The 26,133-nt window shown below is 65.0% G+C and overlaps 2 protein-coding genes and 1 long non-coding RNA gene across 6 annotated transcripts; 1 reads left to right on the forward strand and 2 right to left on the reverse strand.

The window, feature by feature from the left end:
* Nucleotides 1–33: 33 nt before the first annotated feature.
* Nucleotides 34–15,627, forward strand: ACAP3 (ArfGAP with coiled-coil, ankyrin repeat and PH domains 3). Of its 2 annotated transcripts, none has more exons than XM_053899116.1 (24): nucleotides 34–752; nucleotides 4,376–4,433; nucleotides 5,133–5,252; nucleotides 5,464–5,517; nucleotides 6,646–6,704; nucleotides 7,437–7,620; nucleotides 8,086–8,130; nucleotides 8,271–8,366; nucleotides 8,451–8,525; nucleotides 9,209–9,220; nucleotides 9,829–9,941; nucleotides 10,030–10,081; nucleotides 10,328–10,428; nucleotides 10,506–10,617; nucleotides 10,921–11,129; nucleotides 11,210–11,279; nucleotides 11,416–11,510; nucleotides 11,597–11,799; nucleotides 11,948–12,052; nucleotides 13,154–13,252; nucleotides 13,348–13,568; nucleotides 13,739–13,848; nucleotides 13,951–14,061; nucleotides 14,195–15,627. In XM_053899116.1, exons 1-24 carry the CDS (start codon nucleotides 706–708, stop codon nucleotides 14,340–14,342), a joined length of 2,499 nt encoding a protein of 832 aa, XP_053755091.1. In that variant the 5' UTR covers nucleotides 34–705; the 3' UTR covers nucleotides 14,343–15,627. The 2 variants fall into 2 exon arrangements, with proteins under 2 accessions (XP_053755091.1, XP_053755090.1); XM_053899115.1 differs by having other exon boundaries at nucleotides 41–752; nucleotides 11,945–12,052.
* LOC128775923 (uncharacterized) lies at nucleotides 8,697–9,841 on the reverse strand. Its single transcript, XR_008420914.1, has 2 exons — nucleotides 9,334–9,841; nucleotides 8,697–9,235 (listed from the first exon to the last, which is right to left on the reverse strand). It is a non-coding gene; the product is annotated as an uncharacterized LOC128775923 (long non-coding RNA).
* Nucleotides 15,628–16,124: 497 nt separating the features above from the next.
* Nucleotides 16,125–22,821, reverse strand: SCNN1D (sodium channel epithelial 1 subunit delta). 3 transcript variants are annotated; one of them, XM_053899117.1, is made up of 13 exons: nucleotides 22,539–22,821; nucleotides 20,315–20,691; nucleotides 19,591–19,798; nucleotides 19,291–19,481; nucleotides 19,030–19,208; nucleotides 18,791–18,954; nucleotides 18,591–18,689; nucleotides 18,196–18,313; nucleotides 17,715–17,793; nucleotides 17,572–17,629; nucleotides 17,332–17,459; nucleotides 17,140–17,215; nucleotides 16,125–17,021 (listed from the first exon to the last, which is right to left on the reverse strand). In XM_053899117.1, exons 1-13 carry the CDS (start codon nucleotides 22,572–22,574, stop codon nucleotides 16,722–16,724), a joined length of 2,013 nt encoding a protein of 670 aa, XP_053755092.1. In that variant the 5' UTR covers nucleotides 22,575–22,821; the 3' UTR covers nucleotides 16,125–16,721. The 3 variants fall into 3 exon arrangements, with proteins under 3 accessions (XP_053755092.1, XP_053755093.1, XP_053755094.1); XM_053899118.1 differs by having other exon boundaries at nucleotides 17,332–17,408; nucleotides 22,539–22,814; XM_053899119.1 differs by having other exon boundaries at nucleotides 19,030–19,118; nucleotides 22,539–22,806.
* Nucleotides 22,822–26,133: the final 3,312 nt, after the last annotated feature.

Here is a 26,133-nt window from a genome sequence, read left to right on the forward strand (position 1 = left end):
CGCTCGCCCCAAGGCCGCCGAAGGCCAGAGCAGGGGAGGGGCCGGACTTAGGGAGCGGGTGCAAACTGCCAGCGGGCTGAGGAGCGCGTGGATCGGATTCGGACAGTGGCACCCGGGAGGGGCTCCCGCGGACGGGCGCTCTTTCATCCGTCCTCTCGCCCGCTCACCCACTTCCCACCGTCCCGGAGTGGGTCCGTGCCCACGATCCGCGCAAGCGGTTTTCGCAAACGCCCCGACTTGCGTAACGGCCGCCTCGCAGGAGCGGGCGGTCCCGCGCCCTCCCCGCCCCTCGCGGACCGGCGACTGTCGCTGGGCCCGACCCTCTTCCCAGCCCGCGGTGGCCTGGGAACGGGGCGGCAGGACGACGGGGCGTCCGGGCCGGAGCCAGGCGTGGCCGTGGCCGCAGGGAGGGGAGTTGGGCGACGCTCCCCGGCAGTGACAGCGGGAGGCGAGCGCGGGCGGCGAACATTGGCGACGCTCCCCAGCCGTGACAGCCGGCGGCGCGCGCGGGCGGCGGACTTTGGCGACATTCCCCGGCAGTGACAGGCGGGGCGGGGCGGCGGCGCGGCGGCCTCATTCCGGGGCGGGCGGGCGCCGAGCGCGGCGCGGGCGGGCCGGCTGACGGAGGAGCGAGCGGGCCGGCCGGGGATGCCGCTCGGGGCGCCGCGGTCCTCGTGTCAGTGAGCGCCGCGCACCGCCGCAGCCATGACGGTGGAGTTCGAGGAGTGCATCAAGGACTCGCCGCGCTTCAGGTGCGCCCCCAGGGGCGGCGGGCCCTTTGTGGTCGGCGGGGGTCGCCGCCCCCTCGGGGCACCCGGGGTCGCCGAGGGTGGGCGCACGGGGCGGGGGGGGGGCGTCGTTGTCGCCTTTGAGCCGGGGCACGGGAGCCGGGGGTGGGGGGGCGCGGGAGCTGGAGGACCCCGCCTCGGACAAAGCCCGCAGCCCCGGGCCCAAAGGCCTTGAACAAAAGATGCCCCTTGTGCCGGTCACCTCGCGCGGAGAGTGCGCGCGTGGGGGTGGGGTGGCCGCCGGTACAGCCACCTTTCCGTGGGAGTGTCCACCCCCGCTTTGTGTCTGCACCATCGAGCTGGCCACCTGCACGGGGCTGAGGCCCTCCTGGCCCTGCGGTCCTTCTCTGGCCGGGGTGGCCTGGGTGCCAGGAGCGTCAGTCCCTGGAATGTGTCTTGGTCCCTGTGCCCAAAGCAGTGCATGGGGGTCAGGCAGCAGGAGCCACGCTTCAGTCTAGGGCTGGCTGCTTGGCAGGGGTGACCTAGGGGCCTGGAGGTGTGGGCCCTAGGCTGAGCAGACTGGGTGGGATTTTCGGGTGGGGGTCCTGCCCTGTACCCAGCCCTGGGCTTGTCTGTTTAGTCCTTCCTGGTAGTGCAGGTGGGCTCACCCACGTGCACCACGAAGCACCCTCTGTGTGGCAGGTGCATATGCTTGTGTTCTGGTGCATATGCGTGAGCTCTGCTCCTCTGGACCCTCCCTTGAGGTGCCAGATCCTGGACGTGAATGTGTGGGTGGGCCGCACCCCTGGGCTGGCATGTTTGATGTGTACATGCAGACCAGGGATAGGTGTGTGCCTGCGTGAGTGCGTGTGCACGTGTCACTTAGTAACCTCTCTGTGTGGATATGTACACGGATGTATACACGTACTACGTGTTTATCATGCACATATGAGTTCTGGCACTAAACACACGTGTATTCTGACAGTAGGCATGTGTATCTGTACATCTGTGTGTATCGTGTATACATATTTGAGTGTGTGTGTGTGTGTGTACTCTGTGCCACTGCCTACATGCACATTTGATTGCACGTGAGTGTTTCTACCATGCTTCTGTGTACATGTGTCCTTGGTCATGCGTGTGTGTGCCTGCTGGGTCTTGGGTGTGCTGGCATGAGGACCTGTGTGTGGATGGACCGGTGAGCCTCAGCCCTGGTGCTCTTCCCCCTGGGTCCCTTGCACAACCGTCACACAGGGACAGAGAGTCACAAAGGCTTGGGGAGGCTACGGATGAGGAGTCAGGGGTCGGTCCAGGAAGGGGCCCCAGGCAGAGGGGCTGGGGGGACCCTCTGCGCTCACCCATCTTCTGTTGCTGACTGGTTGAGGGAGGGGGTGTGAGCAACTCAGGCACCTACAGTCGTGGCCCCCCCCCCCCCCCCACTGCCCTCCAGGACCCAGGCCGTAGGGGGAGACATAGCCAGGGTCTTGGTCCTGGCTGAGGCACGCTAGCCTCACCCTCCCCGCTTGCTCAGAAACCTCATGGTCCTTCTCCCCCGGAGTGGAGGGGTCCAGGCCCACCTTGCCTTGTCGGACTGGGGGCACTGGCATCGCATTCACCTCCTGGCCTTCCCTCCCACTAGCTTGGTCTGCCACCACTGTGGCTCACAGTGGGTGCAGTGGCTGCCTGGGTTTTGCCATGCTTCCTCTGGCAGGGAGGGGCTACCCCTGGAAAGTGCCCAGCTGGGCCTGGGAGGGGGGCTGAGGAGATTCATCTGAACCTTGGATCGTAGAAGCTACACCGTGTTGGTTTGGCGGTTGGGCTGTGATTTAACAGGGCGTTGAGGTTCTCTTGGGGGTCCACTGTCTCCTCCCCCACAGGGACTTCCGGTGGCAGGCCTGAGATGAGCCAGAGTGGGGCTGGGTGGGAGGCTGTGGCCAGTGATGTGAGGCCAGGTGGCTTCAGACCTGGGAAGAAGGACCCTGCCTACATGCTCTTGGCCTCGGGAGAGCCCCACAGCCTTGGGATGCACGTGGGAGAGTCCAGACTCTTCCAGACAGGCCTGGAGGCGCAGCCCCCTAGTTCTTAGTGCCCCCTCCCCTGGGTGGGGCTTCAGGCGCTGAGTCATGGCTTTGGTGGGAGAGCCTGCCTCACCCTCCTCCTTGTCATACAAGCTGCTGAAGAAATCCTGGGGGGGGGGGGGACAGGAAAGGAGGTCTCGGGTCCTTGGGGGCCAGGGCTCCCAGGACAGGGTGTTGGTGCTTTGCTCTCTGCTGAGCACCCACTTGACTCCCATGAGCACACTCATCAGCATCTGGTGCAGCCCCACCCTTGTGGGGGACCCCCCCACCCTCCACCGGCCTTGCCCAAAGGCAGCAGCTCTCTGTGCAGCGGCTCAGGACGGTTGGGGCAGCCAGGGTTCCAGCTGCAGCATCCACTCCCGGTGCGTGTCTCGTACCTTCTCTGGAACTCAGAGTCCCCTTAGCCCCACTGGAAGGGATGGCGCTCAGAGAGGAGCCCGTGTCCTGCCAGGGAGTGAGTGCGGTGGGGAACTTCCAAAGTCGCTGGCTGGGGCTGCCTGGCATCCTCCCCACAACTCCAAATTGTAGGCATGTGAGGGACTAGGAAACACTGGAACACAGCGCCCCCCCCCCCCCCCCCCCGCTGGCCATGAGGGCAGCAGGGGGGTGGGGGGGGACACTAGACCTGGGTGGCCTTTGCTCTGCCTGACCCTGACCTAAGACCTGTCCCTGGAGCTCTGCCTCTCACCTCTGGCCCTGTTGTCAGCCCCGACCCTGAGTCCCCGTTGTCCTTCATCCCCTGGAGGCCAGATGGGCCCAGTTCACCAGCTGAGTGGGTTGGGGGGGGGGGGGCCAGGATCCTGGCCCTCTTTCCCTGTTTCCTGTTCCCAGAACACGGGGAGGGGGTCACGTGCCAGATCCATCTGCCTTGCCTTCCGGGGATTCTCCCGTCTGTGGCTTCTCTGGTGATGTCATTCGTTAACTCTTCCCTCCCTGAGGCAGCCCCATTGTAAGGCTGTCCCGGTGGGAGTGGGCTCCTCTGAGGCCTGACCCACCACTCCCTTTGAGCAGACTGTGCTGTTTGGTATTCCGAGGTTGGAGGAGTCAGGGGGCACCCGTCCAACAGTTATCCTGGGGTCTCATAATCTGCCGGGACCGGAGACAGCAGCTGGCCCATGCTTACGGGCCCTGAGACTGGCTGGCCCCAGGCTCCCTAGGACCTAGGTGGGATCTGGGGTCAATTCAGCCCTGGAGTGGCCGGGCCAGGAGGGTGACCAGCAGCCCCTCTTTCTGTCCTCAGGGACTTGATGACCTTCTCTCCCTGGGGCCACAGCAGCCAGCTGCCATCACAGCCGACTGGGCCTCTCTCTGATGGGAGTGGTGGTGGGTGCTGGGCAGCTCTGGAGTCAGCTGGACCCGGGTCCCAGTCCCACACCCTCTGCCCAGGGGGCATCGGCCTTTGCCGGCTTCTATTTCCTCGTGTCTGAGGAGCGTAGGACAGCGAGTGGGCTGAGGGGAGCGGGTGGCCTAAGCCGAGCGGCCCCTTCTCACTGCAGACCCTCCCGGAGAGGTGCGTGGGGCTGGGGGCGCTGTGGCTTGGCGGGTCTGCAGCCACCTGTGTTCCTGTTGCAGGGCTACTATTGACGAGGTGGAAACAGACGTGGTGGAGATCGAGGCAAAACTAGACAAGGTGAAGGCGGGGCCCAGGGGTCAATGGAGGGTCCTGGGCTGCTCTCTCTGCCCCCGTGCCTGGCCCTGACCTGGCTCACACACAGGCTCGTGTATGAGTGTGTGTGTGTGTGTGTGCGTGTGTGATCAGGGCTTGGCCCCTCCCTCTGGGTTTGTGCCTCGTTCTCCCCGGCTGTACCCTACCTATCATACCTGTCCCAGGGGGCGCGTGCGGCACACGTGTGTCTCCTGTCAAGAGGGGGTAGGCCTTGGTGAGTCCCCCGCTGCCATCTTTTGGGCGAGGGGTGGGGATTGTTACTAGGGACGGGGTGGGGAGGGTGCTATTGAGTGGCTGGGTTGGGGGCCCGAGGGCAGGGGCAGGGGAGGAGAAGAGGGAGGAGGGAGGGGTAGCATCCCTGAGCACCCTCACTGGCTGGTCCTGCCAGCCCCCTGGCTAGGACCACAAGCCTACCTGGGCCCTGGGTTCCCCAGTCTGGGCTTCGCTGTCCTGCTCCAGCCTTCTGCTCTGGAGCCAAGACGCACCCGGCACCTTGCTGCCCTCCCGGCTCCACGTGGGTCACAGGGAGGGCTGGCTCGCACGGCTGCGTCCCGGGCCCCGATGGGCCCTGGGGGGCTCCCGCCTCTGTGGCCTGATCTCTTGGAGGAGGCGAGGGCCGCCCCTTGCAGGCCATGAGAATGTGGCTCCTTCCGTCATCCGTAGCTGGTCAAGCTGTGCAGTGGCATGATCGAGGCTGGCAAGGCCTATGTCACGACCAACAGGCTCTTCGTGAGTGGTGTTCGAGACCTGTCCCAGCAGTGCCAGGGCGACACCGTCATCTCGGTGAGGGGGCGGCTGATCTCTGACCTCTAGACAGGGGTGGCACAGGCAGGCAGCCCCTTGACTGTGCCCAGGCCCTGGGAGCAGGTGGGCATCTGTGCTGGGCCGCAGGGGTGGGCGGCTCGGATACCTGTGGGTGAGGAGGTGCCAGCCACCCTGGGAACACAGCTGTCTCATCTGAGCAAGGGGTCTCCCCTACCCCGCCTCCCCCTAGGAATGTCTGCAGAGGTTTGGAGACAGCTTGCAGGAGATGGTCAACTACCACATGGTAAGCCCTGGCCACAGTGCGGTGAGGTATGGGGGCCTGTCCAAGGGCACATCCCTCTGGCTTCCCATCCCAGGCGCCCCCTCCACCCCCCCACCCCCCCCCCCCCCCGCTGGCTCCCCGCAGGCCCCGCCCAGCCTGGAACGGCTGTCAGCTGGCTCAGAGGGAGCTGAGCTGGCGGGCTGCTGGGAAGCCACGTTCCTATTCTTCCAGTCTGTGGGGGTGGGGGGAACATCACTGAGGTGCTCTGCTGCGTCCCAGGTGAGGGCCAGGCAGTGGGGAGGTTATTTGGATCCTAGGGGTGGGAGGAGGTGGCAGCATAGTCGAGGCCTGAGGGCAATGGGGTCTCAGAGGCTGGTCCAGGGTCCCCCAGTTGAGCAGGGGTCTCTGGCCAGGCGGCAGAAGTATCTCCTAGGCTGACCCCACGTCCCCTGGTTAACTGCCAATCTCATTGCTACCCAGGCTGGGTCTGGTGACCTCAAGCCCCTCAGAGCCCCCAGCACAGGACACACAGAATAGGGCCCAAGGCACATGTGGGTGGTCAGACCCTGGCTTGGGAACCAGATCCCAGACTAAACAAGGAGCCCCACCCCCGCAGGGGAAGTTTAGAAATAAACCAGCTCAGGATAGCTCATTCTGCACTGTCTGTCAGTCTGTCTGTTCCCATTTAGGGCCCAGCCCTCCTCCCATGTTGGGAGGGATCTGACTATGGGTCTGGTCAGCGCTGTAGGGACCCCTGACCTGTTCCTAGGTCGAGTCCCTTGGAAGCTCTGGGCTCTAATCCTGTTCTTTCTCCTGTAGGCCTGGCCATCCTTGAGGTGGCCTCCCAGGGCCGGGAGGCCGTGTCTTGTGTATGCCTGCCCTGGGTTGGCATGGGGTGGTGCTCTGGTCTCTAGTTTGGCTGAGAGCCCAGTGGGGGAGATGGGCAGGTGGGCACAGCTGTGGCCTCTGGGCATCAACCCAGGCCTGGGGCCACGCCCAGTCCCCTGGACCCTGTGAGGCTGGCTCTGGGGGGGGGCAAACAGCTGGAGCCCAAGCAGGGCTGGGCAGGGCTTTCCCTGGTCCTCATCTGCAGTGACAGGGGCTTGGTCCCTGGAGCCCTAACCCCACCGCCCCCACCTTGGCCCACAGATCCTGTTTGACCAGGCCCAGAGGTCTGTGCGGCAGCAACTGCACAACTTCGTCAAAGAGTGAGTGGCCCCCAGAGCCCTGTGGCCTGGCCTCTGCTGGCCCTGGGAGGGGCTGGTGGTGGCACCTGTGGTAGCACAGGGAGCAGATACAGCCACGCCTGATTGGGAGGGGAGATCCTGGGGCCTGCCTTCAAGACTGTGGGTGGGGGACTCAGCAGGAGCCAAGGCTTGGAGGTAGGACAGGCCTGGGGTCAAGGAAACAGTGCCTGGAGGGCAGGGTGAGGGGTCAAGGTGCACACAGGGTAGCCAGGAGGGCCTCGGGCAAGGAGTGAGGGTGGGCTATAGAAGGCATTAAGGTTGTGGGAGGGGTGGGGGCTGCACTGAGGCCTGACCTCTATGCCTCATGTGCAGTTGGGGTGCCTGTGGCCCCCCCCAGGTGAAGATGTAGAATTGAATCTGAGTTTGAGTCGGGTCCAGGGTGAGGCAGAGGGTCTCCCTAGGCTGGACTGGTCCTGGGAGTGAGGTGGTGAAGGGCAGGGGGAGGCCCTGGATCATGGGAGGGGCCCTGGTGGGAGAGGAGGAAGAGGAGGAGGAGAATAGGGGAGGGGAGAGAAGGAGGAGGAGGAGGAGAGCCGTAGCTGGGGGGTGAGGTGCCGGGACAGGCAGGTGGGGAAGGGAGGCCCTGCCTGGGGGCACAGAGTGGGCACAAGTAGAGGGAGAGCATTTCATGGACGTGGGAGACCCTACATGCACCCCTCCCAAGACCCTGGCCTGACACCTGCTGGCCCTCAGGGATGTGCGGAAATTCAAGGAGACCAAGAAACAGTTTGACAAAGTTCGGGAGGACATGGAGCTGTCCCTCGTGAGGAATGCCCAGGCCCCACGGCACCGGCCCCACGAGGTGGAGGAGGCCACAGGTGCCTTGACCCTCACCCGGAAGTGTTTCCGTCACCTGGCACTAGACTATGTGCTCCAGGTCAGCGGCTGGGCACAGAGCAGTTGTGGCCTGGAAGGGGGTGGAGGCTGCTCTGTATTCCGACAGACAGACAGACAGAGCTGTTGCTCAGAGGGGCCCCTCTGCCTCCAGAAAACCCGACATGCCAGATCTTGGGAAGGGACAGGGTGGCGGGGTGCCCAGGCAAGGGTGGGCTGGGGACAGGGGTGGGGCTGAGGCCTTGAAGATCTTGCGGAGGGGGCCTTGGAAGGCCTGGGAGCAGGTCTGAGAATTTCTGGCTTTGCCCGTGGGAGGAACCCACGGTCCTGACGTGGGGAGGGACTCCTTGACCGTGGGAGGGTGAGGCTGGCACAAGTGCAGGGAGCTGAGGATGAGCTGGGGGTCTCAGGGAACCACAAGCAAGCCTGAGAGGACTCTGCGGTAAGGGACAGTCCATGGGCTGCCTCGTCCCTGACACCCTTCACCCGTTCACCCCTCCCCTGGCAGATCAACGTTCTCCAGGCCAAGAAGAAGTTCGAGATCTTGGATTCTGTGAGTGACTGGTTGGTAGGGGTGGGGGGGGGGGGGGGCATTGGCCTTGAGTACAGGCCGTGAGATGCAGGGGATGTGAGTGTACCTGCTGGGCCCCTGGGGGCCTGGTCCCACCTGTGCCCCCCCGCCCCTGCCTACAGATGCTGTCCTTCATGCACGCCCAGCACAGCTTCTTCCAGCAGGGCTATAGCCTGCTGCACCAGCTGGACCCCTACATGAAGAAGCTGGCAGCCGAGGTGAGCCCGCGGGGTGGGGCGAGACCCAAGACCCGGGTCTCAGGAAGAATGTTCATGCCCCTCCCTGGTGCCCCTCCCCCACAGCTAGACCAGCTGGTGATCGACTCGGCGGTGGAAAAGCGTGAGATGGAGCGAAAGCATGCTGCCATCCAGCAGCGGGTGAGGCCCTGCACCCCCTGACCTCCGTGCATGGAAGGGGGACCCCAAGAAGCCAGTACCCCTCTCCCCCAGGCCTGCCCACACTGCTTCGCTTACAAATGTGTGCTCAGAAGGAGAGGTCTCTGTTTGTTTGTTTTTTAAAATTTTTTTAACGTTTATTTATTTTTGAGGGAGACAGAACACGAGTGGGGGAGGGGCAGAGAGAGGGAGACACAGAATCCGAGGCAGGCTCCAGGCTCCGAGCTGCCAGCACAGAGCCTGACACGGGGCTTGAACTCACGAACCCGTGAGATCATGACCTGAGCTGAAGTCGGATGCTTAACGACTGAGCCGACTGAGCTGCCCACTCTCTCCAGAGAGGTCTCCATTCTTAGGAGCCTCAAACGGCAGAGTAGGAGGGGCATCGGTCACTTAGGGGTCACTTAGAGGCCAGCCCTGGGTGGGCAGGTGAGCCAGCCCATCCGGGTTCCAGATGCTGGGGCTGGGGCTAGAGCGGGGACCCGGGGTTTCCTTCCTTTGAGGCCAGTGGTGGTCTCTGAGGCCTCAGTTGCTGGCTCTTGCCCAGACAGCCCCAGGGTAGAGAGGTGGGCTGCACGTAGGAGTGACTGTTCCCAGACCACTGGGAGCCCACTCATCGGCTCTCTCTCCCTCTTTGCACCCCCTCCTGCTCCTGGCCCCCTCAGACGCTGCTGCAGGTGAGTGGGAGTGCCCTGGGGGAGGGAATGGGGGGGGGGGAGCAGTTGAGCAGGCAGGGCGGGGCCTCTGCCCTCCCCCGCCCCGCAGAGCTTCAGCACCAAGGACACCTCACTTTGCTGCGAGCACGCGGCGGCGGCTGGCACCAGCGGGGACTTGGGCTGAGCTGGACTGCATCCCCCGCGGGAACAGCAGCAGCTGTCCCTTTCTGCCCCCACTCAGCCAGGGGAGCAGGTGGCCGGGCCTCCTCTCCTGCCGCCGGACACACAGGACAACGCCCAGTGTCTCCTCAGTCTCTGTGAATGGAGCTCTCTGTCAGGCTGGCTGGAGCAGGCCCAGCTGGCAACGTGAACGGGGGACTCAGGATGGGGGCAGGAAGCTTCCTTCCTGATCCGAGAGCCTGCTGGCCCCACAAGACTGGGGGTGTGGGCTGGGGCCCTCAGCTGTAGTGTGAGGCGTCTGGCCTCAGTGGGGTTTCAGGGTGAAGGTCCGTGCTGGGGTCAGAGGAGTGCCCCACCTCAGCGTTGGCTCTGGGGGAGCCTGGCAGGGCAGCAGTGTCCTCGCAGCCAGGCCGGGCACTCACTGGGGGCTGGGCTCCAACCACCCCCAGGACTTCTCCTACGATGAGCCCAAAGTGGAGTTTGATGTGGACGCGCCCAGCGGTGTGGTGATGGAGGGCTACCTCTTCAAGAGGGCCAGTAATGCCTTCAAGACGTGGAACCGGTGAGGGAGGGGCCTGCTCAGGGGGTCTGCGGGGTTAGACAGGGGGCTGGCCCTGCCTGACCCCCTCCTGGCCCATCCACCTGCCCAGGCGCTGGTTCTCCATCCAGAACAGCCAGCTGGTCTACCAGAAGAAACTCAAGGTGCGCTTCAGGGCTGCTGGGGCTGGGTCAGTGACAGCCGGGCCCCTCCCCGCCTGGACCCCGGGGCGGGCTGGGCGGCGGGGGTTGCACAGGGTTGAGGACGCTGAGCCTGAATGGGCCGCCCGAGGGCCGAGACCACCTGGGTCTCAGATGGTCTGTGTCTCTAAAATGGAGCGATAAACGGGTGGTCAGCGCAGGGCCAGGGCTGCGTGCTGAGCGCGAGGGCCCCGGTGGTGCTGCCCGCAGGACGTGCTCACCGTGGTGGTGGATGACCTCCGTCTGTGCTCCGTGAAGCCATGTGAGGACATCGAACGGAGGTTCTGTTTTGAGGTCGTGTCACCCACCAAGTGAGGAGGCCCAACCCGGGGCGGGGTGGAGGAGGGAGCCCTTCCGCCCGCCCGGCCTGATGGTCCCCTTCCCCTAGGAGCTGCATGCTGCAGGCCGACTCAGAGAAGCTGCGGCAGGCCTGGGTTCAAGCTGTGCAGGCCAGCATCGCCTCTGCCTACCGGGAGAGCCCGGACAGCTGCTACAGTGAGGTGCGGCCCTCTCGGGACCCTCCACGTGTGTGCACACGTGCCTGCGTGCTGCGGAGAGGCAGCCCCTGCAGGCCGCGTGCCAGCGTGCGTGTGAGTGTGAGCACGTGCTCATGCACACGTAGGTGTGCGCGTCGTGTGTGCGTGCGTGCGAGTATGCGTGCACACACGGACACGCAGGCTTACGCTGCAGGCGTCCTAGCCTGTGCTGGCATCTCTGGGTGGGGGGGGGGGGGAGAGGGGGCCCACCGGGGCGACCGAGGCTGGAACTCCTGAGGGCTGAGTGGCCCCTCACACCATCCCCAGAGGCTGGACCGCACGGCGTCTCCATCCACGAGCAGCATCGACTCTGCTACGGACTCGCGGGAGCGCAGCGTCAAGGGCGAGAGCGTGCTGCAGCGTGTGCAGAACGTGGCTGGCAATAGCCAGTGTGGGGACTGTGGCCAGCCGGATCCCCGCTGGGCCAGCATCAACCTGGGGGTGCTGCTCTGCATCGAGTGCTCCGGCATCCACAGGTGCGCCCACTGGGTGGGCGGGGGCTGAGGTGCTGGGGTAGAGCCACGCCCTGACTCACCCCTGCCTCCTCACCTCCCAGGAGCCTGGGTGTCCACTGCTCCAAGGTGCGGTCCCTGACCCTGGACTCCTGGGAGCCAGAGCTGCTGAAGGTACGTATGAAGGCCATCTCAGACCGTTGGCAGGGGGTGGCGGCTGCGGCAGGAGCCGGGTCTGCAAGCCTGGGGGCGGGGGTGAGAGGGAGGGGCAGGACCTGGGGCTGATGCTGCACACCCCTTCTCCTGCTAGCTGATGTGTGAGCTCGGAAACAGCACCGTGAACCAGATCTACGAGGCTCAGTGTGAGGGGCCAGGTGGCAGGAAGCCCACAGCCAGCAGCCCTAGGTGAGGTTGGGGGGGGGGGGCAGCCTAGACGGGGCCAGGGCAGCCCCCACGCACGCGGTGCAGCCTCACGGCCGTCCCTGGTGCAGGCAGGACAAGGAGGCCTGGATCAAGGACAAGTATGTGGAGAAGAAGTTCCTGCGGAAGCCACCGTCGGCACCAGCCCGGGACGTCCCCCGGCCCTGGAGGGCGCAAAAGTGCCAGCGCCACCACAGCTCCCCCCGGGTCCCCGCTGCCCGCCGCAAGGTCCGGCTGGAGCCCATCCTGCCCTCTGTGGCTGCTCTGTCCTCAGGTGCCAGCAGGCTGCTCCCTTAGCTCACGTGCCCACGCAGAGTCAGGGACGGGCTCCAGCAGGGAGGAGGAGGGAGGCAGGGACTACCGGCATGACTTGGGCACCCTACCTCGCCTTGGGTCTCAGTCTCCCCACCTCCCCGCAGCAGGTGCTGTGGAGCGCAAGTTCCGGAGGGACTCTCTCTTCTGCCCGGATGAGCTGGACTCCCTCTTCTCCTACTTCGATGCTGGGGCTGCTGCAGCCGGTCCACGGAGTAAGTGCCGTGAGGGCCCTGGCCCCTGTCACCCGACTCCCCTCAGTGAGGCCAGCAGAGCAGGGCCAGGCATGCTCATCTTGAGGTGGATGAGTGTGGACAGCCTTAGCCATGTGCTCGGAGACCAGAGGGACAGGCGTTTTTTGCAGGAAGGACTGGGCTGGGGCTGGGGAGAATTTAGGGGTCAAGCAGGGATAAGGTTGAGATAGCATCTCAAGGGTCTGGGGTTACTTGGCCACTGACTTGGAGACTGAGGCCCTGATCCTCGAGAGTGATGTGTATGAACTGTGTGCGCGGCGCGCACATTGGAGTGTATGCGGGCGTGTGGCTGGATGTGCGCATAGGCATAAAGGTACGTGTGTGCACGCGCGCATGTGCATGCTGGGGGCCTGGACAGCTGTGTGCTGGAGCCAGCCCCTGAGAGAATTGTGCACCCTTCCCAGCCCCTCTTGGAGTTGGGGGCCACATGCTACAAGCAGGGTTTCCCGCCAAGGGCTTCCTGTTAACGATTTACCAGCACCCAGTGGTCTGGAGCACTTGTAGAGCCTTTCTGGGCAGTGTAGGCAGAAGGCGTGGACCCAGGCCAAGAACAGACAGGGCTGCTGGGGGTGACAAGGGCGTGCCCTCAGGCGGCAGAGGGCGCTGCCTCACCATTCCTAAGCCTGGGGCTGCCCTTGGGTAAGCCAGCTGAGATTTCGCTCAGCAGAGTGGGGGAGGGGGAGAGGAGGTGGGGGTGTCCCAGGGCTTGGCAAAGACCCCTTGCTGCACAGTGACCTCCCAGGGTGCACTCAGCACAGACAGGGCTGAATATCCTCTGTGCGTGGTCATGCTTCCGCCCATCCATCCTGCCAGGGCTGACCTGCTGGGGGGTGGGGGGTGGCTTCCCCTGGTGTTGTGCTCTCTGATGCGTTACTTTGGCTCCTTTGAGCCCTTCCTTGGTTTTCTCCCCTCCCCACCCCACCCCCCATCCTAGGCAGGGCTCCCCTCCCCTCGTGGCAGCAGATCCTGTCCCTGGAGGATGGATGGGGCTTCCAGCCTTCCCGCAGGGCTCCAGCAGGAGTCAGGAGCTCTAAGGACCCCCTCTGTCCCCGGGCCCCGCAGGTCTGAGCAGCGACAGTGGCTTAGGAGGCAGCTCTGATGGCAGCTCTGACGTTCTGGCCTTTGGCGCAGGCTCTGTTGTGGACAGCGTCACTGAGGAGGGTGGGTGTGCCCCCCCCCCCCATCCCCGCCCCGGCCCTCCCCAGTCCCACCCCCGGCCTGGTCACAGCCCCTGACCGCAGCACCTCTCCCCGTAGAGGGTGCAGAGTCGGAGGAGTCCAGCGGGGAGGCGGACGGAGAAGCAGAGGCCTGGGGCCTGGCGGACGTGCGCGAGCTGCACCCTGGTCTACTGGCGCACCGAGCGGCGCGAACCCGAGACCTCCGAGCGCTGGCCATGGCGCTGGCGCACGGGGCAGAGGTCAACTGGGCCGACGCGGAGGACGAGGGCAAGACGCCGTTGGTGCAGGCTGTGCTGGGGGTGAGCAGGCGCAGGGGGGTGGCACAGGGCACAGGTGCATCTTCAGAGCCCGCTTTCTTCCGGCGCCCACACAAGGGGCCCTTGTGCCCGCCCCCCCCCCCCCCCCCACCTCCCGGAGATCAGACAGGAGCCATTTCCTCAGCTTAACCTGACTGTACTCGGCTCCCCAGGGCTCCTTGATTGTCTGTGAATTCCTTCTGCAAAACGGAGCAGACGTGAACCAAAGAGACAGCCGGGGCAGGGCGCCGCTGCACCACGCCACGCTCCTGGGACGCACGGGGTGAGTCTCTGGCGCCCCTCCTGCCCGCCCAGGGAAGGGGGGCTGGGGCCACCTCCTCCCGCCCCTGGCCAGCCCCGACCCGTCCCCTCCACCCTTCTTCAGTCAGGTCTGCCTGTTCTTGAAGCGGGGGGCCGACCAGCACGCCTTGGACCACAAGCAGCAGGACCCGCTGAGCATCGCCATCCAGGAGGCAAACGCGGACATCGTCACTTTGTGAGCGCTGACGGGGGGGGGGGGGGGGGGGGGGCCGTCGGGGGGGGGCGCGAAGGCTGGGGGCTCTGGGGGAAGGAGCGCGTCCGCTCTCGCCCTCCCCGCCCCTCCACACCTCACGCCGCGCCTCCCCCAGGCTCCGGCTGGCCCGCATGGCTGAGGAGATGCGAGAGGCGGAGGCGCCCCCGGGCCCGCCGGGCCCCCTGGCGGGCAGCAGCCCCACGGAGCTCCAGTACCGCAGGTGCATCCAGGAGTTCATCAGCCTCCACCTGGAGGAGAGCTAGGGCGGCCAGGCCCCTGCCCTGCCCGGGACGCCCCGGCCGTTTCCCGGAGCCCCAGCCGCCTGCTCTGCCCTCCCGGGAGCTGCCCGACCCCCAGGGCCGTGAGAGGGACCCCGGCACGGAGTCTTCTGAAGCCCCACGTTTCCCCCCTGGGAGGTGCTGCATCATCTGATGCCCCTCGCCACACCCGGGGACCCTACGTCTTCAGGTGGCCCCTTCCTCGGGAGCCCGGGTCGCTCGTGTCACAAACCACCCTCAAGGCCCCGTGTCACCTTGTGCCCCTCAGAACCACCCTCCCTCCCCCGCTCTGGGGCCGGTGTCACCTCGTGCCCCCGCCTTTACTGCCATGGAACACTGACCTGCTAGTTGGGTCCCTCCTACACACCCCCAGAGCCCCTCTGCTAGGCCTTGGGGCTGGTGGCTGGCCACCAGCGCCTCTCAAGGGCAGAAGGGGACAGCCCATCCAGGGAATCAACCCGCGTACCTCACTTAGTGACCGGCATCCAGGCTGGGCTTCTCGGGTGCTGGGGGGGGGGGGGGGTTGGGCTGTGGCCTGGGGCCTCAGCCCTGGCTGGACGCGGGCGTCCCGAGGCCACGTGGCTGGCCACGCAGGCCCCAGTCCTGGGCAGCCCGAGACCTGTCTCTGCCTCCTCCAGAGGCGCTTGGCCCAGAGCCGGTGCATAAAGGACTTTGGCACTTTCCGCCCCTGCATCCGACATTCTTTGTCACAGACTGAGCGGATTTTCTACAACGATCTCTTTCTCACTTTGTCTTGTGTCTTTTCTCTGTGGACTCTCGAGGGCCACCTGGACGGGCCCGGCTCTGCCTGCTGCTGGGGGGGGGAGGGGTGGGGCTCCTGCAGCTCTGTTCTGCCCCTCACCTGCCTCGCTCCTCTAGCTGGGCCCTCGGATGGGCCCAGGGGTCCCTCAGCTCACTCCCCAGGGCCCACCAAGGTGTTCGCTCTGCATTCCCCTTTCCTGGAGCCCTGGGGCAGTGGCTGGGCCTCTCCCCAACTTACATCCTTGGTCAGGCCAAGGCCAGTTGGCTGGTCACTATGCAAAAACTGTCCAGGGAGGCTCCATTGGCGGCAAGGTGGGTGCTGACTAAGCGCCCCCCCCCCCCATCTCCCTTGCCTGTTGGCCGTGACCCCTAAAGAGCAGAATTAACTCCCTCCTTTCTCCCTGCTTGAGCTCTGCCCCCACCTCCCACCCCACCACCTGCATCAGGGCCTCGGGCTGGCAGGACCCGCCCCCTGCTCCAGATCACAGTTAATAAACCGCTGCTTGCACCCCTGCCTGTCATTGGCTCACCCGCCTCACTCCACTCTGTCTCAGCTGGGGAGGGGTGTCTCCGGGTCACCTGCCTTCCCCAAGGGGTGGCCCTGAGTGGGGTAGCACCAGTGCCCCCAAAGGACACAGTAAGCCAGAACCCAGCCTCTGCCTGCTGGGGACCTGCTGGGGACCTGCTGGGGACCTGTGGCTTCTTTGATGGAAACTGACTCCCAACACCAACAGGCCCCATTCCCTGGGCCCGCCGCCTTTCTCTGGCCTGGACTGTGGCCCCTGGAGGGAGTAGGAGTGGATGCAAAGCGGTGGGGGTGATCTGGGTCTGGTCTTGTCTCCTGGGCAAGCCCTGGCTCTACAAGCTAGCTGTGGGCACAGCTGCCCTCCTGCCCCCTGGCCCCCACAGCATGTCCGTGGCCCTGAGGGGTGTGGTGGTGCAGCCTGGGGTTTCCAGCTTACTCAGGAAGGGTGACTGGGGAGGTGCACACACTCGGCCACCAGGTGAGATCACAAGTTTTATTATAAAGCAGCCCAAGGTCACCAAGGTGACCTTGGCCTGGCCCTACCCTTCCTTCCACCTGTCCTGAGTTAAGGAAGGCTCTGCCTGATGCCCGCACACACCTACACGTAGGTGTAGACAGATATGTTGGCACACTCAGAAGCACACGTTACGTTTTTACGTGACAGTGACACCAAACACAGGCACACTCCCATGTGGAGGTACCCCCCCACCCCCTTGCACGCACACACTCACGGGTACGTACAGACTAGACGCAGGAATCCAGAGTGGTGGGGACACTCCCCTCCCCCCTGCCCTGGGCCTCCTTGAGTGAGGCCACCCCTGGGCCACCACTGGGCTGATGAGAGGGCCCAATGGGCTGGGCACCCTGGTGCCTGCCTGCCTGCCTGCCTGCGGGCTCCGTGCTGCTGCTTCCTGGGCCCCGGGCTTGGCTTGGCTGCCCGGTGGTGGCTCTGTGGGGCTGGTCTGGTTCACTCTGGGCAGCCAGGAGAGCCCAACGCTCCCATACTCCTCAGGGTCAGAACAAGCTCAGGCTGGTTCAGGTGTCAGGAGGCTGGGGCTCTCACTTGGCCTAACTCTTCAGCAAAGATTCCTGCCACAGCTCCCAGAAGCGGCATGGGGGAAGAGGCCAGCAGGGCCCCCCAGATGATTAACGTCGTTCCTGCAGTCAGTGGGCAACGGGCTGGCCTCCGGCTTGGCGTGGGACGCCACTGTGGCTGCCCCGTCTGGGACCCGAGTTCTGCGGAGCCGGCGGCAGCCCAGTAGCAGTGTGAGGGCTACGGCATCGAGCAGCAGCTCCAACAGCTCCAGGACAGAGAGAACAGAGGAGCCGAACCACAGGCTCCAGAGGCTGCCCATGGCTGAGAGCAGCTCGGGCACCTGCAGGCATCAGTGGGCGGTGAGCAGGTGCACAGGGCTGCGCCATGGCCGGGCCCCGGGGGGTCTGACCAGGGCTGGTCCTGCCCCCACCACAGCTCTTGGTTCCCGGCTGGCTCACCGAGTAAACGGGTGTCTCCTCCACTGTTCGGTAGTTGAGCTCCTGGTAGAAGATGTTCACCTTGGCCATGTTGCTCCTGGGGCAAGGCAGAGGTGTGAGGGGCAGGGCTCCTCCTTGGGGCCCAGAAGGGCAAGGCTGTCAGGGGGAGGGGCCCGGATGAGACCTCTGGAGGAGGAGGAGGAGTGCACCCACCTGAGGCTTGGGCTTGGGCTCTTGCTCTGGCTTGAGCTCCTGCGGCCTGGCTTGCCCAGCACAGCCAGGATCCAGTCCTGCACACAGAAGCCTCGTTGTGGCCACTGCTCCTCCCAGCCCTCAGGGTGCTGTGGGGCAGGGGTAAGAGCAGGGGTACAGCCTGGTCCAGGGTGGGCTCTTTGGGACCTGTGAGGCCCACCAGCTTGTCAGCCCCTCACCCCACCCCTTCAGCGGACTCACAGCTGACTTGGAGGAAGGCCACCTCGAGGTCCCGGCAGAGAGCTTGTAGGAAGACTCCCTAGGAGAGGCAGATCCCCATAGCACTCCTGCTGTCGTGCCATGGCAGTGACTCCTGACCCTGAACCCCAACACTTGCCACTCACCTGCAGGACCTGGGGCAGCGGGAGGCACAAGGAAGTCGGTGTGTCCCCAGGTCCCTGTAGAGGCGGTAGAAGCAGTGGCCTGCAGAGGTGGGGGGGGGGGTGTCACAGATGAACCCATCACCCCGACCCAGGGTGGGGTGGAGGAGAGCTTTCTAGGTTGACCAGGCCTGACCTCCTTCCACCCCCAGGGGAGGGCGTGGCGGAGGGGGGCGGGGCGGAGCGGGCGGAACGGGGCGGGGTGGAGCGGGCTGGGCGGGGCAGGGCGGAGTGGGGCGGGGAGGAGCGGGCAGGGCGGAACGGGGCGGGGCGGACGCGAGCGGGCGGGGCGAGGCGGAACGGGGCGGAACGGGGCGGGGTGGAACGGGCGGGGGCTGGGGGAGGAGCGGGCAGGGCGGGACGGAGGGGGCGAGGGGGAACGGAGCGGAACGGGGCGGGGCGGACGCTTGCGGGGCGGGGCGGAACGGGGCGGGGCGGGTCTCACCCCAGGCTGGGTGCCGGGAGTAGCTGCAGTACTGGGCTCCTGCCGGCAGAGGGTAGAAGTAGTAGCCGCAGGAGCAGGTCTCCACCATGAGCTGCTGGAAACAGGATACCAGGCAGGCCTGGGGGGACAGCAGGGAACACGGGCTGAAGGTTCCAGAGGCAGCCATTCCTCCGCCAGAGCGTGCAGGAGGTCCTGTCTCACCTCCTTCTCAGCAGCGCACCTGCCTTCCCTGGGCCCTCCTCCATCACCCCCTCCCCCCTTCCCCCAGCCCTCCCCGCCTCTCCCCACTTCGTCCCTCCCCCCCCAACTTCCTCTCCTGACCATCCTCTCCCTCGGCCTCCCCTGGGTCCTCCCTGAGACGCTCCCTTCCTCCCACCCCATGGCCCCAGACTCACCTGCAGGGTATAGGAGGCATTGTACAGCAGCTGCCCGCCCACACCCTCCACACCGTCGGTGCAGTGACTATAGGGGCTCCCCAGCCGGCGCACCTCGTCCTGGGGAGAGGGAGAACGCTACAGTCCCACTCTTGTCCCGGCCCTTGAGGCCCCAGGGTGAGGCAGGCAAGTGGGGAGTGGGGGGGACGGGGCGCACCCACCTCTCGGATGCCGATGGTGGTCTCGGTCCCTGGCCGGATGCTGAAACCCTGGTGCTCCAGGAAAGGTGTGTGGTCACGTTCATGAATCATGACTTTGATGCCGGCTTCCGTGGACAGCAGCGGGAGGTGGTCCTGCTGCTCAGTCCTGAGGACCAGGCTGATTCCTGGGGGAAGAAGCGGGGTGAGGCCAGGCTGGCCAGGATGCCTTCTCCCCCACTCCGCCTGCGGCTGGCACTCACCATGGGTGATGCCCGGGCGCTGCGCAGCCCAGACACCATTGAAGGTATAGCAGCTGCCATAGGTGGGGTGGTGGAACGTCTGGAAGTGCCTGGAGCCGGGAGCCACACTCAGACCAGCACCCTCCTTTGACCCATGACCCCACTGCATGTGGCCTGAGGGACTATGACCTGCGTCATCTCTGGAGGAAACTCAGCGGTGGCACCCATATCTGCAGGGTGGAGCGAGGGGAGCAGCCACCCGCCCGCCCCACCCCTACTCACCGGGCCTGGCAGTCCCGGCCGTCGAATTGGCAAGAGAAGACAAAGTGGCCACCGTGGCTCTGGTGGCTGTCCTCGTGGGCAGCGGGCAGCAGGGCCAAGATGCTCACATAGTGGAAGCGGTACCATTCTCGGGCGGCTGTCACACCTGACGAGAAGGCCCGGTAGAAGCAGTCTCCGCCTGTGCTGTTACACTGAGGGGCATGGGGTCAGCACAGCACAGCCTCCCTGCCTGCCCACGCCCAACGCAGAGCCCTGCAGAATGACGGCTCGCCAGGACCTTTCAGGCCTAGGGACACTCACCAGTCTGAAACCCACTCTGCTCTGGCCACCTGGGTGGCTCAGCCTCTGCAGACGGACACTGCGGTCCAGGTAGAAGGCAGGCTGTGGGCCCTGGTCGTCGGCAAAGGGGACATCCCCGTCCTCGCTGAAGTTGAATTGGTAGAGAGAGCGGATGTTCTCCCGGGCGAACCGATCGAGTGCCTGCAGATGGTGGCGGACTGAGCTCGGCCTGGCGGGTGGAGTGGTCAGGGCGAGGGAGGGGGTGAGCTGAGCCAGGGCCACCCCCTAAAGTCCCCCGCATCAGTCACGGGATACCGCTGGGGACAGCGGCCTCGCCCCATCCTCGGGAAGCCTGAGCTTCAAACTGGGCTGCAGAGTGAGGCCAGCCCCCCCCCCCCACCCCCGCCCCCAGCCTGGCCTGGAGCCCGTGTGCACTCCACCAACCTTCCGGCACAGCCGCTGCTCCCCCCATCTTTGCCCCCTCTGCCTCCCCGCCTGGAATGTTATCCCGCTCTCTTCTCCGGTACCCCCCGACCCGAACCCTTGCTCCAGGCGGCCCAGCACCTGGGCGTCTGGGTGACACTGACCACCGCAAGCTCCAACTGGCTCTTCCTTGTCTGGTACCCGTCCCACCCCGCACTCCCCAACCAGAGTCTCAGGGTTCCTGAGCCAGTGGAGCTTCCACTGTGACCACACCTGGGGAGACGCCCGCAGGCTGCAGAGGTGAGGAGTCAGGAACCCTCACCTGTGCGGGTCCATGTCACACAGAGTGACCGACGGGAAGAGCTTTCGCTCCGAGTGCACGGACACGGTCATGATGACCGGGTAGCTCCAGTACTGCTCAAAGAGGAGCCCAAACTGCCAGTAGAGTGCGCCCAGGGCACCCAGGAACAGCAGCCCCCAGGATGCCGTCTTGAGGCGGTTCTGGCTGGAGCAGACGAGGCGGATGGCACCATGGACGGTGGCATTGGTGCAGAAGAAGGTGAACAGCTCCCGGAAGGAGGCATGCAGCTCCACGAGCCTCTCCCCTTGGCCCTCCTCGTCCTCGGGCTGAGGTGGCGGTGGCAGCTGGGCATCGTGGGACTCTGGGGAGCCACCGGATGCCTGGGCCATAGCTCCTGCCTGCGCCCAAGAAGCAAGCTTTAGTGTGGCCCCTGCCTGGTGCCTGGCCTGACTCCCACTCAGGCCTCCTCACCCCAGGCTGGTAGGACTTCGTTCTCTGTCCCTGGGAACTCTAGGGACAGTTGTGGGCCTCGGCCGCCTATGGCACAGCCCAGCCTGCTGATGCTTGAAAGAGGCCCTATCAGAGGCTCGGGACCAGTCCTGCAGCCATCCCCCCACCCCCCCCGCCCCCCCCCAACCCCTGGCCGGGCACCAGGCGGCCTCCTCAGGCATGCCTCATCGCAGCCAGAGCTGGGTCTGGCTGGTGGGGATGGGGACAGTGGAGGGTATGGTGTCTAAGCCCTGCCTGAAACTGTTTGCAGGCTGGCTTGAGGCTGGGTGGGTCTCTGCTACTGTCCCCTAAGTGGGACCGGGGCCTCTGGGGGAGGGGCAGGCCAGGTGGCCTGCTTGTCTGGGTTGTGTCCTTGGCCCAGAGCCAATGTGGAAAGTCTGGGGCCCTGGAAAGACCAAACTCTGGGCCCCAACGGCCTCTACCAACCCTCAGTGGCCAGTACGGCCACACTTGATTGGGACGGACAGAAGCAGGCTGCTCGGCCACGTCTGGGCCAAGCGTCAGGCCTGAGTGTCGCTCGGTGCCGTGGGCCCACAGTGAGGCGTCACCTACCAAGTCGTGTCCCCAGCGAAGCCCTGTTTGTGGACCTTGGGCTTCAGGAAAAGCAGGCAGGGGTCAGTGGGCCAGCCAGTGGTGGGGACCTGAGGGCCCCAGAGAAGTAGAGCCACAGACCAGGGCCCCCAGACCCCCAGTTCCTCCAGCACACAGGGACATGGGACCCTGACTAGGCCAGGCCTGTGAGCCCTGAACATGTGCTGAGTCACTGCATGGGCTTCCGGTGGACTTTCCACATTGTCCGCATCTTGATCTGAATCACTAGGCCTTCTTGCACCCAGGGTATGGCCTCCTGAGCTCTGGCCCCCTCCTGAGGCGCCTGGGGAGGGGGCTGAGCCAGGGGCAGCGGATAAGCATCTGCCAGCACATGCCCGGCCCGGTACACCCAAACAGGCTGCTCCCGTGAGCTCCGGGAACCTGCATGTTGGAGCAGGCTGTAGGTATGGCTTCGCAGGGCCATAGGCACAGGTGCGGGTAGGTTGGCCTCCCTTCCCAGCTTCAGGTTTGCGGGCCTCCCTCGTGCCTGGCCAGGAGCAGGTACCAGCACAGGGTGCTAATGGTGGGTCTCACGTGCACAGAGCTCCGCTCACATGCGTGTCCCCCACGATCAGAGCGGGCCTTCGCGGGTGAGGTAGGATCCTCAGCTGTGTGTTATAGGTTAGGCAAGAGGAGCTCCAGAAGGTTCTTTCTGAATCCAGGAACCGTGTGTACCCTCCCCCAGACGTGTAGCCCAAACCAGCCCCCTTCTGCCCCAGTTGGGGCTATCAGGGCAGGAAAAGGGGAGGCCCCGAAGGTGGGGATCTGGAGGACCAGGGAGAGCCCCCAGGGCTTCCTGAGATAGGGGCAGGGTCCAGACACCTGGGAAGAGGGCCCCGGATGCACTGGGGTGAATGTGGGCACTCGGGATCCGAGCAGCCTCAAGCCAGACACAGCAGGAGCAGGGGCGGCGGCCCCTTCGGACACACTCGCACACACATGTGCGTGTGCAAATGCATGTTCTCCTGTCACACGCACCCAGCCCCCGGTGGGGACTACGCGACCCTCATCTCTCGCCCCTTGTACGTGCTGGTGCTCCAGGTGACACGTGGGACACGGCGCCCTCCACCTCAGGCTAGAGAGACCCCCAGAGAAGACCTTCCCTCCCTGCCCCGGCATGGGCACATCAGGTGTCCCTGGGTACCTTGAAGCTGGAGCCTTCCTGTGCAGGTGCCTCCATTCTCCCGTGGTGGGTGGCCTGATGATGACGCTGTAGTGGGTAACAGGCAAAGCGGGATGTGGCCCGACACTGGCCAGGCAGCCTCCTATTTATAACAGGCTGGCTGGGTGTGGGGTGAGGCGGGGAGGGGCCTGGCTGGCGGGGGCAGGCACACCCACTCTGGACCTGGAAGGGGAAGCCATGAGGGCAGGGATGGGGGTCCTCCCCCTGGGTGAGCCTTTCTTGCCCAGAGCCTTGGGCGCCAGGCCTAGGGGTAAAGGGCTCTTGGGGGGAGAAGAGACCCCCCTGGATGGCTGCCCTGCCTCTCTCTGAGCGGACCTTCCCCTCCCCCAGCTCCTGACGCTCAGAGCTCTCTTGGGTCAGACACCCGACTCCCAGCAGACCCTGCAGTGCCCTGGCCCCTCGCCTGTCTGCCTGCTTACCTCCTGCCGGGCCCGGGAGGGATGCCTGCTCCCCACCGCCTGCCTGGCTCACGCTGCGAGCACCGACTACAGGTATTTGTGGCCAAGGGGCACTGGGCAGGGGCCTCCGCTCCCAGAACTCAGGTGTCTAGGGCCAGCCGCCCAGCTGCTGGGACAGGCTCTAATTGTGGGAACAACCCAGGGCCTGGGTGTGGAGATAGCACCTGGTGGCCTGTGGCACACAGTTCATCCTTCCTACCATATAATATGGCCACCGCTGACCACACCACACGCTAAGACAACACGCCTCCCACGAAGATGAGACACCACGTGTCTTGGCCACATATGCGCTGAGACCACATGCTGACAACACACACCACACTCGAGGCCAAATCACACGGTCTGGGGGGGTTGAAGTCCTTGGCCTCATTGTCGTTGTGTGAGGCCGGACGGTGCACCAGAGGCAGGACAACCCAGGACACCCCACCCCTCTGGCCCAGTTGGGGGGAGGGGGCGTCTAGCATGTCCCCAGGATGACCCAGAGGCCTCACCATCCCAAGCGACCAGATCCTCAGCCTGATCCCAGGTTTGAGGGCGTAGCTCAGGCCCCACTGCCCCCTCCCCAGGGCAGGCTCTACACCCTGCCCCCAATGGGTGCTGAGGGAGGGAGCCCCACTTCCAATAGGCCCTGCTGGGACGCCTGGGCTCTGAGGAGGGGTGGGGTCATCAGCCCTGTGGCTCTGGAAGGAGGCAGATGGCCACTGGTGATGCCTAGAGAGGGAAGTCATGCCTTCACGCCTGGGGAGAGCAGGCCTTGGACTCACACGGGTGTGGGTACAAATCACATCTCTGTCACTTACTGTGGGACTTTGCCCAAATTACTCAACCTCTCTGAGCCCATTTCCTTAAGTGCAGAATGGGCCTTTGTTTCCTCTTCCTGCACAAGGCTCAGAGGTGGGACCAGTTGATATCACTGGTCCCTCCCCAAGCATCATAGCCCCTAACCTCAGTACGGGCCTGGGGTGTCTCAGGCCTCTGCCACCACGCAAGCAATTTCCCTTTGTGGGGTAGGCGATGTTACCAAGGAGGTGGGGCACGCACTGTCCTGCGGGAGGCCTCCTAGCAGCACGGGAAGGTCCCAGGTGCTCTGGAATGAGAACAGGGGTAACCTGTGGCTCAGGAGGCTGAAGAAACGAGCCTTCAGGAAGGACGGCCCTGGAGGCCCCGGCTCAGGTCTGGTCAGAGTCCCTGCCAGCCAAGGGCAGCGTGGAGGGAGCTTGGAGGGAGCCCCTGCGTTCCTGTGGGAGAAAGAGCCCTGGCCAGGGACAGAGGCACGCCTGTGCCGACCGATGCCCAGTGCCCTGAAGGACTCGAGTCGAGTGCCCTGAGGAAGCTCAGTGCCCTGAGCTCATCCAGGCAGAAGGCACAAACCTTCCTTCCCTCCTCCTGGGGAAACACCTTGAGAACTGCCAAGGGGCCAACAGAAGGTGCCAGGGCCAAGGGTCAGCAACCAGTGGGGAGGGGAGGAGGCCACCCCAGAGCCCACCTCTGAGAGGGCAGAGAGGACACAGAGACTGCATCTAGTGGCAGTGAGGCCAGCAGCCCCGCCTCTCTTCCGGGCACATCCCTTCTCCTGCCTCCCCCGCCTCGCTGGCCCCCAGAGGAGCAGGATTGAGGGCTGGGGCCAGGCAGGGCATCCCCAGCCCCTGGCACAGTGTGGGCCCATGCGGTCACTCCTCTATAGCTGTGTGTTGAAGGGATGTGTGGACGCCTCAGAGGCCCCACGCACTCCACCCTCTCCGCAGGACAGTAGGATGCTGGCCCCACCTGGAGTACACCCCCCATCGGGACTTTGAGGGCCAGCCTCCACTGAGGCTGGGTCTAGGGGTGCCAAGGTGTCCCCGTCCGGGCTGGGGCTCTCCTGGACACTGTCGGTGCTGGTGTTGCATGGGGCCCCCAGGCTCAGCTCATTCCTCTGAGGGTGGCCCTACCCTCGGGCAGCTCAGAGTCGGTCCTAGGAGATTCTGGTGTGACAGAAGTGAAGTCGAGCCCACGGCCCCTGCACGTGTGCTGGATTCCCGGTGGGCATGGGCGGGTGGGGGTCATCCTCCCTGGGCCTGGGGGCTGGCCCACCTGCTTCCAGGAGGGTGAGGGGCCTTCCTGGTGCAAATGCAGAGTCCCCTCACTCCCCCAAGCACTGACCACAGTGTTAAGCAGAGGCTCTGGCCAGCACAGAGGGGGCTCCCTGAGGTGCCTCCGGGCAGTTGGGGGTGGGTGGAGCTCAGGGTCTGCCCAGTGTTCCCACTGGAAGGGGTGGGGTGTGTGCACACTTCCTGCCTGGTCACCTCCAGGCTGGCTCTTTGGTACCCTCTCTTGAGCCCTGGTCCCATGGTCCCTACTGGTCACATGCAACTGAGACCCTCAGGTCCTGCCCTGGGGCGGGGGTGGCAACCGGTGGTGGTGGTGGTGGTGGTGGTGGTGGTGGTGGTGGTGGTGGTGGTGGTGGGGGTTGTTTTCTTGGCTCTAACCCTCTTGGCTTCCTGGCAGCTCTTCCGACACGGACCATGGATCCTGGACCCGAGATGCTCAGGAGTGAGCATGGCCATCTTCTCCCCACAGCTTGGCCGTTGGCGGAAGTGGCAGTGGTTGGAAGGAAGTCTGGCAGGAAGGTTAGCTCCAGCTTCTTCTCCAGAAGGGTGGCTTTGGGATTTGAGAAGGTCTCAGTTGTCGTTAACTGCCAGCCTAGCTGCCCACTCCTGCCTGACTGCTGAGGCCACCAGCTCTACGGCCAGAGGCCTGGGCAGCGTGGGCCTCGTTGGCCCCGAGGGCAGCATAGGTGGGGCCGGTGGGCGAGGGTCTTGGCAGGACCTGGTGGCCACGTCTGTCTCGGGAACGTTCTTCCTCAGGTGTGACTCAAGGGTGCTTGGTGATCAGGAGGTTGGGACTGATGCTGGGGGATTCTGAGCTGAGCTTTTCCATCAAGATGCAACCCCACTGGCTCCCCCACTTTACACAGACACCAACTGAGGCAGGAGAGTGCCTCTACCTGCCCGAGGACCCAGGCCCGTACCGCCACTGCCTATGCTCTGCAGGTGTGCGTGGGTGCGTGCCAGACACACCTGTGCTTGAACCCCAGGTGCCCTGGGGTAGCCTCCCTT

Source organism: Panthera pardus, unplaced genomic scaffold (assembly GCF_024362965.1).
Source record: "Panthera pardus isolate Hobbes unplaced genomic scaffold, ASM2436296v1 HiC_scaffold_11, whole genome shotgun sequence".
NCBI lineage: Eukaryota > Metazoa > Chordata > Mammalia > Carnivora > Felidae > Panthera > Panthera pardus.